Source organism: Montipora capricornis, chromosome 14 (assembly GCF_036669925.1).
Source record: "Montipora capricornis isolate CH-2021 chromosome 14, ASM3666992v2, whole genome shotgun sequence".
NCBI lineage: Eukaryota > Metazoa > Cnidaria > Anthozoa > Scleractinia > Acroporidae > Montipora > Montipora capricornis.
In genome coordinates this window covers 10,742,805-10,760,304 of record NC_090896.1, presented here as the reverse complement: position 1 = coordinate 10,760,304, position 17,500 = coordinate 10,742,805, and the positions used below count along the sequence as shown (strand labels likewise).

The window sequence follows — 17,500 nt, the reverse complement described above, 5'->3', positions numbered from 1 at the left end:
GGTACACAGTACGACCTTTTACGGTCGACTGCTTTGCCACTTCTAAGAATGCCAAAGTTTCTAGATTTTATTCCCTGTTTGTTCAGCCCGGGAGTTTAGGTGTGGATTCGTTAACTTTTGATTGGGGTCAGGAAAACTGCTGGCTTGTTCCTCCAGTTTACTTGGTACCTCGCGTTCTTTTGCATTTTCTTTTACTGTCAATTTCTCGTCAACATGGGGGAGAGGATTTTAAATGGATTGACCCCTTGCAGTGATACAGAAAACTCTTCCTGAAAAAACAAAAACCACCTCTTCCGAGCGTCAATAGGAGAGATTCACTAAATTCTTCTGCAATTCAACCCGCGGCTAATACATGACTGACTTCAAACCATCAGCTACTTGTGATCAAGAACGTACCTGTAAAGGCTTATTCTGAAAATGCAACAACCATGAAAACGGAAATGAAACCATCTTCAACTGAAACTACCGAAAAGCGAATGTCCTCTACATACAGTTTTTTGAAACGAAAATCGAAACTGATTAGAAACTATTCCCTTCTTCAAACCGATCTAATTCTAATAGCATGGAACACAATACACAACTTAAAATAAAATTAAGATTGTCGATGTGAAATCATCCTCGACTGAAAGTGGAAAACTTAATTCGGAATTGCCCGAGGACGAAGCACTTTAATCCGATTTCCTCCAGATAGCTATCACGGCATTGCTTCAATGCATGAAGGCTCGGAATGTAGCGTTGGATGTTGCTTTCGTTTTCCTTTCGTGTCGACGTTTTCTCTAGCCTTCACATCATTGCCCTCGTCTGGATAACCTTTCATATAGAAAATGGGCTTCTTGCAAGTATGACGACGGTAACCACCGGCAAAATGATTAGAGTAAATTTTAGTGCTCTTGTTGGCCTTGAAGTTTGTTCTTTGAAGCTGTTTCTCCCAATCCGTCATTTCTTTGTTGGTTCGATAAGAGTAAAACCTCAAGACAGTACTAGTTTGATCTGTCGCTCTGAATATCGACGGTCATTGTCGCACCACCTATGACTACTTCTTAAACTCGAACGATTTATATTTCTTGAAATCCTATAGATACCTCTTATTGAACGTTTCTTATCTCCCAATTTTAACTCGAGCTTAAATCCTACAAATACTTTGTTACTATATGTTTCCAATCGCGTATTTTAACTCGAGCAGCGCAATCGACTGGTTTGTTTGCCCCCTGGCGATCCCGGGAATCTTTGCAAATATATAGGAAAAACGAAGGGGCCTGGGGACCGGCAACTCATTCATTGTACGCTTTGAAAATAATCTTACCTTTTCAGCGATTTTAACCCTTGAAATTCCATCAAATGCACCACAATCCTTTTCTTTATCCTTCCCGAAGCGTGTAGTGTATTTTTTTGGCCAAAAAAAGTTAGTAAAACCGCTCCGAAATCGGTTGAAAAGTTGAAAATTTCGCCTCCGCTCGGGCTCAAATTGCTTGAATTAGAATGTCCGTCATGTAGGGGTCATGAAAGCAAGAAAGCCAAAATTTAAAGGGAAACTGGAACTATTTCTCGTCAGTAAACACGCCAAATTTCAGCGCGATCGGTGAAAATAGCGGCTTTCTACTTATCCTACAAAGATGATTCATGAGTGTGCGATTTCCATAGAAAACTATGAAAAAGAGTATGTGTGTCGTCATTGGTCCACTGGGACAACATAGATCGAATCATTATATTATTTAGGAGATATCATAGTCCACTTGGACTTTTATTTGGTCCACTGGGACTTTGGGTGGCGTGTTTTTTCATTGTGTATTATCTTGTCCCCTTTTTATTTTTGCTTTTACAAGGAACACAGACCTGTCATCTTTTGCCACTCACTTCAGGGATCCGGAGCTTGGTCGTTTCACCAGCTGTGCACCACTGCGTTGTTTAGGAGCAAGAGCTGATTGTAGCACCAAACGCTGTTCTAGAGCTTTTGAGATTTTTAGACTTTTGGCTGCTGTTTACAAAGAAATCAATGCTCTTCCCTCTGATTGTTAATCTGTTGCCACCTATCTAGAGTCATTAATTTAAAGCAATTCCTCTTTTTCGGCTATAGAAGCCGCTTTTATGGCATTCGCTGGACTCATAATCTCAGTCTATGTATTTCATAATCCTTGCCAATCTATTCTTGTTAAAGGCGTTTTGGAATCAGCTCAAAGAAGCCTCTCTAAACCAGTAGTGAAAAAAGAGCCTGCCACTCTTGATATGATTTTGGCAATTTGTGAGAAGTTTGCTTGTGTTAACGCCAGTTTGTCTGATTTAGGTGCTGCTGCTATTTGTGTTACAGCTTATGCTGGTTTTTCGCTTTGAGGAGCTATACCTTAAAGGCCCACCTTCTACCTACAGGCTTTTCGACCGTTTGTTTTTGTTATGTAAATTCGCGTTGCTTATAATAGCGATCTGATTGGATGAATTTCAGCTTTGGCAGGATTTATATATATGAAAATTGTTCCACAGCTCACAATGCTTGTCGGTTGAAGGTAGGCCTTTAAGAAGCACCGTCATTTCTTATTCACGAGCTCGGGAGGTAGTTTTGTTTGGCCTCCACAGTCTTAGGTCTGGTGGCACCACTGCTGCCGCAAACGCCCGCCTTTCTGATAGGCTGTTCAAGCGTCATGGCCGGTGGCGTTCAGACAAAGCCAAGGACGGCTATGTCAAGGGCAATCTCGATGCTTTACTATCAGTTTTCGAAAATTTAGAGCTTTGGGGCCTTGCTAGAATCCGCTGATATTACAATTGTTATTACGGTTAGTAAGTGTTTATGGACAATACATTTGAAGCGTTGGAAAACGATACCTACGAAATTGCGGATCATTGAATCCTAGTAATCCTGAACCCGATTTGTGATGAGTCTACAAGTCCCCTTGTTTGACTCCAGGATATATTTTTATTTTTGCGGTAAGTCTCTTTGAACAACATTTACATTACATCAGATTTCTCTTTGTTTATCATCTACAAAAGGAATTATAGCCTTCAGGCAGTTTCTTTAGCTTGTTGTATTCCAGGTGCCTATCAACAAACCAGAAATGGCTTCTCTTTTTCCGTGGTTGGCAAATTCCAGTATCAAAAGAAATGTGACCTCAATGTTTATACACATATATATCGCGATTGTTTAACTGATAATGTATGATTACACCGTAAATCATGTGGATAAGTCGAAGTATTCCGCCAGGCGATGTGCACGTTGAAGCTTGCACTTTTTCGAAGTGTGGTAGAAGAACACTTTTGCAAAGACAAATGGATGATTAAATCATAACCGGAAATAAATATAAGTACACAGCATAAATGGGAAAAGAATTCTCTGTCACTTTAAAAAGTACAAAGCTACCTCTAGCAATGAGCAGTTACAGGAAGCAAAGAACGATAGAAGGCGCTTTTTAGCATCTTTTGCCAAATGATTAAACAAAACACCCTGGCTTCCTACAGAAACAAATACATTTCCCGTTAACACTTTTCTAGTGAGTATATCGAGTAATACAAAAATCTAACGTTGTCAGCCATAGGTTGGCAAATTGAGAATTTTATGTAAGCACATTTCTGAAGTTGTCAGATTTGTGTTCTTTGTCATGTAATGACTTTGTTAAATCTAAAACTACATGAGGAAGTGTAACATGTGAGGGCGTTTATTAATATGCTTTTTTTAAAGTGATCACAACAGCTTTGAATTTTTTTCCCAATGTTATGTAACATAAATTTGGTCCTTACAGTTCCCTTAGTTGGACATTCTTATCAAAAATGGCGTCAGGAAGATCCGTCAGCTGGTTTCCTGATAACCGCCTACAAACAAAAAACAAAAATTCAAAGCTTTAGCGACAGTTCAAACTTTACCAACCCGTTGCAAAACCCAAAGGCTTCAAGGAACATCGAACGGTGGGAGCTAGTGAGACTATATTACCATCACTGTTTTGCTTTGGTCGATATCTTGGGCTCCAAGCAACATGTTAGTAGGTTAAAAATAACAGATCATTCTCCCTGTATACTCGTTTGTCTTTTCCAGACGTGAAGCCCTAGTATTACGAAATGGTGTTCGTCGTCAATGGATCATGGTTCAGCCTTTAGTCTTTCCGTTCACATTTTACATTAATTAATTATTCGGTCCACTATTCCATGTTGTATTAAGTGACGAATGACGACTAGAATATTGATATTGACACTTTCCTAGGTTAACCTTCACTACTGGGTATATCAAGTAATAAACAATGTAAAGTTTTCAGATTCGTGTTCTTTGTCGTAAAATAACCTTCTCAAATCTGAAAATACGCATACACAAAAAATCACGCTTGACACTAAGTGTGAGTTTATTGGGATTCATTCAAGTTGTGTTTTTTTGTTAAAAACGTTTTTTGAAGTTGTCAGATTTGTTTCCTTGGTCATGAAATAAAGCTGTTGAATCTAAATATGCTATTTCTGTACTTCACCCACCCGTCAAAAGAGAAACAAAGATATTTTTGGAGGAAGTAACCCGTTCATAAATTGAGATACACATCTACGAATAGACATTAAACAACCAGTGTATCCTATAAGCAACTTCAGAAAAAAGTGTGATCAGGAGAAAATAAGCAAGAGAGAGGGAGTGTAGTCACTAGGTGTGTTCGCCGGTTATTCTTAGCTCGAAAGTCTGTTTCCCGAGACTTTTGCATTGTTAAGCAAGACGTCAGACGACACTTATCTGGAATTGAGCAATTGGGGCTCTTAAATACTCAGTATAACTCTCAGAGTCGTATCTATACTTTCTCCAAGGAACCATTGGATTCAAGAGAAATCCTGTCTATCTACAACACCGGGTCTTGGGGCGAATATGTACCAATTTCCTTGCTTACGCTATTGCATGCATAAGTTTATTGTCCACTCCGAAGGTCAAATTGCGGAAAGATAATTCGGGCAATGGCTTGCAGTACATGAAAGGTTATAAGTTAAGATTTCCTACAATAAAAGAAGATCAGCCGACGTCTCTGGAAACAGACTTCAGTTTTCGTAACATCTAAAGACAACTTTACTGAAATTAACATATCCCAAGGGCTAGACTAAGGGAATCCTTCTCTGTCTTCATAACTTTGTCTTGGTGTAATTAAGGCATGGTGAGATTTGCTCCAAAATAAACTTTCAATTGAAATGCATTTTTCATTCATTTACAGAACCTTTATTCTTTTATCAATCATTCCTTTAGAATACCAATAAAAATAACAACAAACAAAAATTACTTCACGAGAACTATCTCTCTTCCTATGTGATGAAAAAATCACTTTTAGTTGGTATTCTTATAAGATTTTTATTTGACAAAAAGTAACAATAAACGTCAAATTTTCTCATAGTCTCTATATCAACAAAATGAACACAGCTTACAATAATTATCAGTGTTGTCTGATATACCTTTTTACTTATGAACGTGTGAACGTGTGACTACAAGTGTCATACACTTGTAGTCATCTATCTCATTCAGCATTTCTTGATTATATTAATAAAAGAAGTACTTACAGGGTTGCTAGCTGGGTATTGTTATCAAAGACACCTTCAGGCAGTTTCTTTAGCTTGTTGTATTCCAGGTGCCTATCAACAAACCAGAAATGGCTTCTTTTGTTTCGTGGTTGGCAAATTTCAGTATCAAGAGAAATGTGACGTCAATGTTTATGAACAGAAAAATCGCGATTGTTTCGCTGATAATGTATGATTACACTGTAAATCATGTAGAGAAATCGAAGTATTCCGCCAGGCGATGTGCATTTTGTAGTTTGTACTCTTTCGAAGTGTGATAGAAGAACACTTTTCCAAAGACAAATGGATGATTAAATCATAACTGGAATTACTGAATATAAGTACACAGCATAAATTGGAAACGAACTCTCCGTCACTTGAAAGAGTACAAGGCTACCTCTAGCAATGAGCAGTTACAGGAAGCAAAGAACAATACCATGCACTTTTTAACATCTTTTGGCAAATAATTAAACGAAACACCCTGGCTGGTTCAATTCCCACCCTGGTCAGAGTTTTTCTCTGTCCTTGAGTGGGCCCATTTCTGTTAGTAGGGCTAACGCTCACATGGTTTACATGGGTATAAAATAGCACTTCAAATTAACCTCTCATAGTTATACCTTAAAGGCCTACCATCAACCGACAGGCTTTTGGACCGTTTGTTTTTGTTATGGACATTCCCGTTACCACTTTACTAGTGGGTATATCGAGTAATACAAAAATCTAAAGTTGTCAGCCAGAGGTGGACAAAAAAAAAAAACCATTATTTAAGTACCCTTCTGAAGTTGTCAAATTTGTGTTCTTTGTCATGTAATAACCTTGTTAAATATAGAAATACATAAGCAAGTGTAACCTGTGAGGGCTTTTAGTAATATGCTTTCTTTAAAGTCATCACAACAGCTTTGAATTGTTTCCCAATGTTATATAACATAAATTTGGTCCTTACAGTTCTGTTAGCTGGGCAATCTGATCAAAAATGCCGTCAGGAAGATCCGTCAGCTGGTTAAATGACAACCGCCTACAAACAAAGAACAAAAATTTAAAGCTTTAGGGACAGTTCAAACTTTACCAACCCGTTGTAAAACCCAAAGACTTCAAGGAACATCGAACGGTGGGAGCTAGTGAGACTATATTACCATCACTGTTTTGCTTTGGTGGATTTCTTGGGCTCCAAGCAACATGTTAGTTAGAAAAAAATGGAAGATCAGTGGCCCTATATAGATGTTTGTCTTTGCCAGACTTTGAAGCCCTAGTACTACGAAATATTGTTCGTCGTCAATGGAACATGGTTCAGCCTTTAGTCTTTCCGGTCACATTTTACCTAAATTAATTATTGGATCCCCTCATCCATGTTGTATTAAGGGTCGACAGCCGACTAGTATATTGAAATTGACACTGGCCTAGGCAACCGTTTACTAGTGCCTGCGTATATCAAGTAATGAACAAATCTTAAGTTTTCAGTCGGAAGTGGGCAATGTAAATTTACTCGGTGGAACGAGGAGAACATGAACCAAGCAAATTACGTAATAACACGGTGCGCAGCGTTAAGGACGAACACGACGAATTAAAGCAATAGCGTAAAGGTTTATTGAACAGAAATGCTCAATGTTCCTAGTGGTACAGCCTTGCAATTAAAACGACGGACCAAAGGTCGCGGAGTTGAGAGGTAGATCACAACGTCGTAAGGACGATGAAAGTCGGTTCGAACTGAAAGGCGATAAAAGCAAAACGGAAACTAATTTTAGCTAACTACCTATAAAGGTAGGTATATCGAAGGCTAAGGTAAACGTTAATAATTTCAAGTAGCACATGAATGAAATACAACAAGAAATGAGATCAAACGAGCTGATCAACAATCTATAGAATACGATAACAGAAACTTGACAATGATCACATCAGTGTAGATTGATCAATAAATCCATGCTGAGTACTAACGATTAAAAAACTGATTGAAAACTAGATACCAAAGCAAATATATTAATAGACTAAGGCAAGCAAAACTTAAACTTAAACCGAAACTAAATACTGGAAAAAACTAAAATCAAGAAAATAATAAAACTTACTTTGGTTTGCACACGCACCAATGCTAGTCTTGACTAAAAGCTCCATAGAGAACTTGACGATGAGCACGAGTGTAGATACAACTAAAATCCAGGTGGATGAAGGAGTTGACCGTACGAAGTCTACACTAGAACTGAACTACTGTGGAAAACACTAAAACTTATGACTAGCAAAACGTGCCTGCGACAACCGAGAAAACATTACGCATTTCCTATGCGGGTGTTAGGGGAAGGAATTCGCAACCATTACAGCGGTGACTATCTCTGAAGGTGATAATCCTTAAAGAAATACCGAAACACGTACTAGCGATAATGTAAAAAAAAAAAAAAATGACGGAGAAAACATCACGTTTTAAACCAACATTCCGGCCCTTTAAAGGCAATACTGCAGATGGCCTTTACAAGAAGAAGGAAAAAATGGTTTGAAACATGAGGTTGACTAGACTAACAAAACTAAAGTTAATCGCTAATACACAATTACATAATATCCAATAAAGTTGAATCCATTTGCAATGGATTTTTTTAGAGTTCAGTGTTCATACTAGAATACTTAGTTACTGTTACTTGGAAATTCAGCTGCCTCCAGTAGGACAATTTTGTTGATTGGACGAACCAGCTCCGATGTACTGGTCTTCAGCTTGACAGAGCGTACTAACCCATCTCTGCTGTTAGTATACACTTCCAGGACCCGACCGAGTGGCCAAAAATTACGTGGTTTGTTGTCGTCGAGTACCAACACAATGTCATCTACTGCAAAGTTTCTCTGCTGCTTGTTCCATTTTTGCCGCTCCTAAAGAAAGGGTAGATACTCACGCACCCAACGTCGCTAAAACACGTCAGCAAGGTACTGTACTTGACGCCAGCGGCGTTTGTTGTGACAATCGTGTTTAGAGAAGATTCCGGGTGGAACAGCAGGTCTTGCTCGCAACAGTAACAGGTGATTGGGCGTCAGGGGTTCCAGGTCCCGTGGATCATCAGAGAGTTTGGTGATTGGTCTGCCGTTTACTATGGCCTCTATTTCACACATCAGAGTACTTAGACCTTCGTCGTCTAGCACTTGTTCTTTGGTCAAAGCTTTTAACACCTTGCGCACGGTACGGATACACCGTTCCCACACTCCACCGTGATGGGAACCAGCTGGAGGATTAAAGGTCCACTTGACAGTGCGTTGAAGAAGATAGTTGTGGATCTGAGACTGGTTCCAACAGTTGATTGCATTTCGAAGCTCCTTCTCACCCTTTACAAAGTTGCCTCCGTTGTCAGAACGCATCTCTTCGGGTAGGCCTCTTCTTGCAATAAATCTCCGTAAGGCGTTGATAAAGGACTCTTTGTCTAGTGAGCTCACGACTTCGATGTGAACTGCTCGGAGGGCCAAACATGTGAAAATGACGCCATATCTCTTCACTTTGGATCATCCACGACAGACGTCAAAGGAACCAAAGCAGTCGACACCTGTGAAGGTGAAAGGTGGTTTACAGGGCGTCACGCGATCTACAGGCAGGTCAGCTGCCTTTTGTTGACATGTAGGGGACTGGTGTTTTCTGCAGGTAAAACACTTTTGTAGCACTCTACGTACAGCGGCTCTGGCATTACTATCCAGTATCTATGATGGATGAGAGACAGGGTGTACTCTACGCCTGAGTGCTCAGAAACGTGGTGATAGTAAAGAACGATCAGTTTGGCCACGTGATGATCCTTTGGTAGGATGATCGGGTGTTTGGCATCTGTGTCGATTGATGCACGTTTCAGACGGCCACCAATGCGCAGAAGGCCTTGAATAAGGACGGGGTCGAGCTTGTGAATGCTACTTGACTTGAGGGCCTTGTTTTTGGTGGTGCTCGGTGGAATTGTGCTCTTTAATCCTTCGTACTCTTGCGCGAAGAACTGATACTGAACGTAATTAAGGATTGCATGTTCTGCTTCACGCAACTCCGTCACGGTAATGGGGCTGATCTTGCCTGAAGGCTTGATTTGTGGAGATTCCTTAGACTTTCTGCTCTTGATCAACTTGTGAAGGTTACTCTTGAATCGCACTATCCAGGCAACGACTTTCTTAAGGCGCGACCAGGAAGAGAATCTTTCGATGATTTCTGCGACGGGATCGCGAGTGGATGCACTGAGTAAGTATACACTCTTGTCTGTCTTAATTTCGGGGTCTGTGAGGCCACATTTCGGGAAGTGAGGAAAGAAAGGCTGGGCCGTTAATCCAGCGTTGAAGGGAATCTGCTGGCACGCCTCTGGAGGCATCATCTGCCGGATTATCTTGTGTGTTTACGTACTTCCACTGGGAGGGAGAAGAAGCATCATGTATTGTTGCTACACGGTTGGCAACAAAGGTTTGAAACCGCTTGTCTTGATTTTCAATGTACCGGAGAACGCAGGTACTGTCAGTCCAGAAGGAAGACTTGGTTACTGGCAAGGTTAGCTCGTTTCGAGAAATTCGATCCAGTCTGGTTGCAATGACGGCTGCTGACAATTCCAGGCGAGGAATTGTGACCGGTTTAATGGGTGCCAGCCTCGATTTGCCCATGACGAACGTACATTTAACAGCACCACTTCGGTCTGAGATTCTGAGGTAGGTAACGGCGCCAAAACCCTGCTGTGATGCATCGGAAAAGTGATGGAGTTCGCTTGAGGTAATCTCTTTAGAGTTAAATGGCTTAAAGCAGCGGTCGACTTTCAGATCCTCGAGTTTAGGAAGTTCTTGTAACCAGGCCTGCCAACGGCGCAGGTAGTCTTCAGGTATCGGATCGTCCCAACTGAACTTCTTGCGGCTCAAATCTTGAAGGATTAGCTTTGCGTTCAGTGTGAATGGTGCCACGAACCCCAGCGGGTCATAGATTGAACTGATTATGGACAGCAAGCCTCGCCTTGTTTCTGGTCTGTCCTTGATAACAATGGTGAAACCAAAGTGATCAGACGATACGTCCCACTGAACTCCTAACGCCCTTTCAATGGGGAGCTTGTCGAAATCTAGGCTCTTGACTTGTGCAGCTCTCTCAGACTCTGGCAACGACTGAAGTACCTTCTTTGAATTCGACAGCCATTTGGTGAGATTGAAACCGCCTCTTGCTAACAGCTTGCGCAATTGGTCCGCGAGATTAATAGCTTCTTGATCTGTGGGAACTGACCTCAGGCAGTCGTCGACGTAGAAGTTTCGCATTACTGTTTCAACAGTCTGAACGTCGAAGTCTGTCTTGTTCTCTTCAGCTGTTTTCTTCAGAGCAAAGTTAGCGCAGCTGGGAGAGGAGGCTCCGCCAAATGGGTGGACTCTCATTTGATACTCTTCTGGTTGGCTATCTAAGTTACCATCAAACCACCACAGAAACCTAAGGGCATCACAGTCGCTAGGTCGAACTCGGACTTGATGGAACATTGCTTCGACATCTGACATAAGTGCAATCTTCTCCTCCCTGAATCTTGAGAGGATAACCACAAGAGAATTGGTTAGATCCGGCCCCTGTAACAGCTGGTCATTCAGTGAAGTACCACAGTACTTTGCAGAACAATCGAACACCACTCTAATCTTTTCAGGCTTTTGAGGATTGAATACCGGACGATGTGGCAGATACCAGAGAGCGCCAAGAGGTCCTATTTCTTGACTTTCAATTTTCCTTGCGTAATCCTTGCTCAGTAGGTGATGCATAAATTCCTTGTATTTTTTGTGCACTACTGGCTCCTTTCTTAATCGTTTGCGCAATAGTTCTAAGCGGCGTTCAGCAATGGTCCTGTTGTTTTGAAGATTCGGGGGATATGTTTTCCAAGGCAGTGCAATTTCGTAATGGCCATTTTCTAGTTTCACCGTTTTCTCTATAATATCTAGGGCCCTTCGATCGTTTTGAGACATCATTTTGGTTTCGTAGACCGTATCGTTGAATTCCAGGTTGCAGTAGTCTCTAAACTGCTGGTCGAGGGTCTTTTCTACCTGGGCGAAATTCGCAATCGAGGACTTAGGGGCGATTCTCCCTAACGGGCCGTTTAGCACCCAGCCTAACACGGTTCTTGTAGCGAAGGGACCGCCGTTCTCGCTCGGTCTGAACTCCCTTGGCTGTAGCGCTTGGGGAACATCACTTCCAATAAGCAGCCCAATCTCAGCTTCAATGTTTGGAATAGTTACACCCTTCAGGTAGGGCCAGCGGTTCACGTCATGTTGGTCTGCAATACCATCCACTGGGATGGGTAGCCTAGATCTTGAGTAAACTTCAGGCAGCTCAACGATGTTTTGTTGGTTGAGATCAGATATCTGCAAGCTCACTAGGGAACACTCGACCGGGTCTTCTTCGCCCTTCAAGGTCGTTAGAGTAAGCTTTGTTTTCTTTCCCTTGATATTGAATTTCTCTAGAAGGCTTTCTGTACAAAAGGAAGTGTTGCTACCAGAATCCAGAAAGGCGTACGTTTCGACAACCGGTTGTCCTCCCTTTGCTTGCACGTAAACAGGAACGATTGCCAGCCCAGTCGCAGTAAAGCTAGAAGAAAAGCTTGACTTCACATAGCTGTTGTTGGCTAAATTTGTGTCACCCATAGACTGTGCGTCCGCACCTGCTGGCTGCATGGTGGTAGAAAGCACCCCACCGACGTCAGGAGATTGAGCGTTTAATTCATTCTCGTTGTTGATTGGGTGAAGGAAAGACGAGTGCTTTGAGGTGCATCCTTTAACCTTGCAGAAGCTTTGACTTTTACACAAGCGAACGAAATGACCAGGAGAGAGGCAGTTTATACACAGTTTTTTATCTTGAATGAACTTTGTCCTTTCATCAAGGGATTGCTTTCGAAATTTTTCACAGCGAGGCAACCAATGCGCGGCCTTACACAGAGGGCACTCGGGTTTCTTGCTCGTAATTTCATTTGTTGTCTTTGACGAGTCATCAGCTTTGCCTTGACTAGAGAATCCGTCAGCCTTGGGTTTTTTTTTTTAGACCCTTTGGTGGGAGAGACTGCTTGGGTTTGGTCTCTATTGCAACTCTACCGAACACTGGATGGGAGGCTGCTCTAGCCCTGGCGATGACAAACTTCATTATGTCAACTACGGTAACGTCTCGTGCCTCAGTCTCTACGACTTTGTCTACTGTGTCGCGCCACTTGACCCTGAATGAGTATGGAAACCTGTCTATGATTTTCTTAAGGTTATCTTGGCTGTCCAGCTTGCTTATGTAGCCAATCTCCCTGAGCGTGTTGACGCAACTAGTGAGTTGGATGGAAAACTGCTGAAGCGCTGACCCATCGTCAGCTTTTATTACGGGACCGTCTACAAGCCGTTTGATGTGCGCGGCGGCAATCTTGTAATTCTGCCCGTATCGTTCCTTTAGTAGCTTCCTGGCTTCTTTGTATCCTTCGTCTTCACGCATGGATAGGCAACTCTTCATAAGCTCTTGCACTGGACCTGTAGTGTGCTGCACAAGGTAGTACAGGCGGGCGCTCGAAATAGACGTCTTACTTTCGACTAGATGCTCGAAGGCGCGTATAAAATCCAGATAGTCGATAGGATCTCCACTGAAAACCTGCAAGCTTGGTTGCGGAAGTGTAAGTGCCATCACGCACTGTTGCTGTTGCTGAATTAACTGCTGGAGAGCGTAGTTTTGACGATCTTGAATCCCCATCAGATGTCGGAATGAATCATCCTAAATACCTCCAGAGCGGTTGTTTCTGTGTTCGTTCGGTACATACGATTCGCGCGATTCGAGTGAACGTGGATTTCCTGCCGGCGATTTGGGTACATATTGCTCCTTTTACCCACTAGAAACGAGTGGTAGCTCGTGAATGGCAACTAGATCTCGCACTAACGGCGTTGAGTAACGCGTATCATGCTGTGTTTTGCGATTGTTTGCTAGTTCAGCTTCGACTTGTTCGTAGACGCGTGTCTCAGCGTCGGCTTCGGCTATCTCGCCTTGAAGTTCGATCTCTGCCTTTCGAGTCTTAATTCCTCAACTTGAATGTCATGCAGCTGTTTAAGTGTAGCTGCCTTCGCTTCAAGCGCAGCCCTTTTCGCGAGAGATCTAGCCTTTGAACTGGCGGTACTTCTGATTGAGGAGCTGACTGCTGAGCGCGTGTACATATCGCGGCTTTCGACATTGCTGGCGGCATCATCAGGGTTGACGTAAGCGCTTCGATCTACAAGCAATTTCTGTGCTTCTGGGTGTGTAAGCCAAGCGTTGATTTCTCTCTCGAGTTCATTGGCTAGCTCCATGAGAGAGTTGTAATATTGAGAAGATGTTTCGCGCTCGGTTTCATTTTCTAATTGATGATGATACGCTTCGTGAGCAGATCTGAATCCATCTAAAAGTTCCTTTAGTTCAACTTGCGCTTTGCAAATTACGTCGGCTGATTCGCGCGCGGCGATTAACTCGTACAGCTTGTTGACCTTTCCGGTCACGCCAGACTTTGCCAAAGAGCGGGCGGCCTTTAAATGATCGTTTAATTCTCCATTTCCGGAATCCATTACGATCCTTTAGATAATACGATTAACAGATACGGCTCAAAGTTTTCGCACTTTTGCGATGATTGACAAATGTTAGTACTCCGTGGGAGTGCTTGACAGAGTTGATTAGTCAATAAATTCTTCGAATTCCTTCAAGGTGCCGTGAATTCATAATAAGGACATTCAATCAATTGTGCCTCAAATTCGAACAAAATGTAAATTTACTCGGTGGAACGAGGAGAACATGAACCAAGCAAATTACGTAATAACACGGTGCGCAGCGTTAAGGACGAACACGACGAATTAAAGCAATAGCGTGAAGGTTTATTGAACAGAAATGCTCAATGCTCCTAGTGGTACAGCCTTGCAACTAAAACGACGGACCAAAGGTCGCGGAGTTGAGAGGTAAATCACAACGTCGTAAGGACGATGAAAGTCGGTTCGAACTGAAAGGCGATAAAAGCAAAACGGAAACTAATTTTAGCTAACTACCTATAAAGGTAGCTATATAGAATGATAAGGTAAACTGTAATAATTTCAAGTAGCACATGAATGAAATACAACAAGAAATGAGATCAAACGAGCTGATCAACAATCTATAGAATACGATGACAGAAACTTGACAATGATCACATCAGTGTAGATTGATCAATAAATCCATGCTGAGTACTAACGATTAAAAAACTGATTGAAAACTAGATACCAAAGCAAATATATTAATAGACTAAGGCAAGCAAAACTTAAACTTAAACCGAAACTAAATACTGGAAAAAACTAAAATCAAGAAAATAGTAAAACTTACTTTGGTTTGCACACGCACCAATGCTAGTCTTGACTAAAAGCTCTATAGAGAACTTGACGATGAGCACGAGTGTAGATACAACTAAAATCCAGGTGGATGAAGGAGTTGACCGTACGAAGTCTACACTAGAACTGAACTACTGTGAAAAACACTAAAACTTATGACTAGCAAAACGTGCCTGCGACAACGGAGAAAACATTACGCATTTCCTATGCGGGTGTTAGGGGAAGGAATTCGCAAACATTACAGCGGTGACTAAACGTTATCTCTGAAGGTGATAATCCTTAAAGAAATACCGAAACACGTACTAGCGATAATGTAAAAAAAATAACGGAGAAAACATCACGTTTCAAACCAACAGGCAACTTGAGCAGTTTATGTAAGCACCTTACTGAAGTTGTCAGATTTGTGTTCTTTGACATGTAATAACCTTGTTAAATCTGGAAATACACATACACAAAAAATCCCGCTTGACACTACGTGTGAGTTTATTGGGGGTCATGAAACAAAAACTGTTGAATCTAAATATGCAATTTCTGCACTTCGCCCACACGTCAAAGGAGAAACAAAGATATTTTTTGGACGAAGTAACCCCTTCATAAATTGAGATACACATGTACGAATGGACGTCAAACAACCAGTGTATCCCGCAAGCAAGTTCAGAAAAAAGTGTGATCAAGAGAAAATAAGCAAGAGAGAGGGTGTGTCATATAAGATCCCCTTTTATTTTAAACCTACTTTGGTTCATCTCAAGGACATTGGCGCCCAAAATGTTCCCAAGTACAGATTTTTGTTAAACTTGCCACACAAAGAGGTAATGATCTATGTTTTCCAAAAAGGCAAAAAAAATGGGGGGTCACCGTTCTCGTTTTCGAGATCATGAGGTCCATTTTTAGCATTCTTAGCTTACAACTGTCAGGGAAAAAAAAGCGGCATTAGTAAAATTTAGATCAGGTAAACGTAGTCAATTCAACATAACTAATATAACTAAATAAACTTTTGCAGCTGTCTTTTCTGTCCTGAAATAGACCTAGAAAAACGATACATATTAGTCTAAGAAAGAAAACGTCGGTGGCACGAGAGCATAAATAGCGAAATAGTTGTAACTTCACTTTTTTTTTTTTTTATAAAATGGTCAAAATCAGGAAAGGAAGTGATCTACGGAAAGAAAAATGGGGGTCACCGAGCATTCAAGAGAGTAAAATAGCTGCGAAGTTCTCAAAGCGATTGTCCATTCGCACTGTCACGTCATTGCGTGACATTTCCGAGAAGACCTGGGTCCACAGCTATCCCATGATACCACATGCTTTCACGTTCCATTCTTGTGGAAGATGTTTGCGCCTTTAGCATCGTGCTTACCTTCGTGGTCTGCGATGCATGACGTGTGAGTGACATGCGCAAAAAAAATGCGCAGTAGTAATGGACGCGAACATCCATGAATATAAGTCTGCCTTGCGGCCTTCGAGATTTGTTTGGAACGCTATTTTTTGCAGTGCTTGTTAACGTTGATTCTGTTGTCGTGTGCCAGTTATCACAGGTGGTTGTTAATCCCCTATCAGCCTCTATTCGGCCTAATTTCAAGAAAAGGCTTATCCTAGATCTTAGGCATGTAAATTATTTTGTTAAGAAGTTTAAAATTAGGTTTGAGAATAATAAATCATTCCTTCAGTGTTTGTCAACCAGACCTTATGCTTGGGCCTGCTCTTTTGATATCAAATCGGGCTATTATCACATTGCGATTTTTGAATCTGATCAACAATTTTTGGGTTTCTCTTGGGATTTTGGTGGCGTTATTAAGTATTTCAAATTTACGGTTTTGCCGTTCGGGCTCGATGTAGGTCCTTCTATTTTTTCTAAAGTCGTGAGACCCCAGTTTAGTTAAACATCGGCACTCAAAGGCGCTTTGTATTGTTGTTTATGTAGACGATGGTATTACTGCCGCTAAAAAATGTTTGAGGTGTGAAGAGCAATCATTGCTTGTTAGGTCAGATCTTGTTCGTTCTGGGTTTGTACCGAAGAAAGGTAAGTGTCAGTGGGTCCATGCCCAGATCATTTGCTGGTTGGGTACTTTTTGGGTTTTAAAGAATAATTGTATGATTATTTCACCAGAAAAATTTTTTTCCTTTTATTATGAAGTTACTAAAATAATGTCGCAAAGAAGTGTCTCTGCTCGGAAAGTTGCTCGAGTCACTGGTAGGATTGTTGCGTGTTTTTTGATCATGGGTGACGTTTGTAAGCTCATGACTAAAGCTCTACATCGGTTAATCGAATGCACAAAAAGCTGGGATGCACAAGTTGGTTTGGATTCGGATGTTTTAGTATAACGTAAATTTTGCAGCGGACATTCGTAGAGTTTGAACTGTCGACCTATATGGAGGAAGCATTTTTTACCATCTTCAACTGAAACTATTGAAAAGCGAATGTCCTCTACATACAGTTTTTGAAAGGAAAATTGACACTGATTAGAAACTAGTCCTTTCTTCAAACCGATCTAAATCATCCTCGACTGAAAGTGGAAAACTAAATTCGTAATTGCGCGTGGACGAAGCACTTTAATCCGGCTCTTCCTCCAGATAGCTATCACGGCATTGCTTCACTGAAGGCTGGTAATCTGGCGTTGAATGTTGCTTTTGTTTTCCTTTCGTGTCGATTCTTTCTCTAGCCTTCACACCATTGCCCTCGTCTGGATAACCTTTAATATACAAATGGGCTTCTCGCAAGTATTACAACGGTAAC

At 41.4% G+C, this 17,500-nt stretch overlaps 1 protein-coding gene across 1 annotated transcript in view; it reads right to left on the bottom strand.

Moving 5' to 3' along the window:
* Positions 1-17,500, bottom strand: part of LOC138033084 (leucine-rich repeat-containing protein 4B-like) — a 43,258-nt gene that overhangs the window by 15,969 nt on the left and 9,789 nt on the right. The window contains exons 3-5 of the mRNA XM_068880846.1: positions 6,434-6,505; positions 5,494-5,565; positions 3,724-3,795 (exon numbers count right to left, since the gene is read on the bottom strand). Coding sequence (XP_068736947.1) covers positions 3,724-3,795; positions 5,494-5,565; positions 6,434-6,505 — 216 coding nt within the window. The remainder of the gene's footprint in view (positions 1-3,723; positions 3,796-5,493; positions 5,566-6,433; positions 6,506-17,500) is intronic.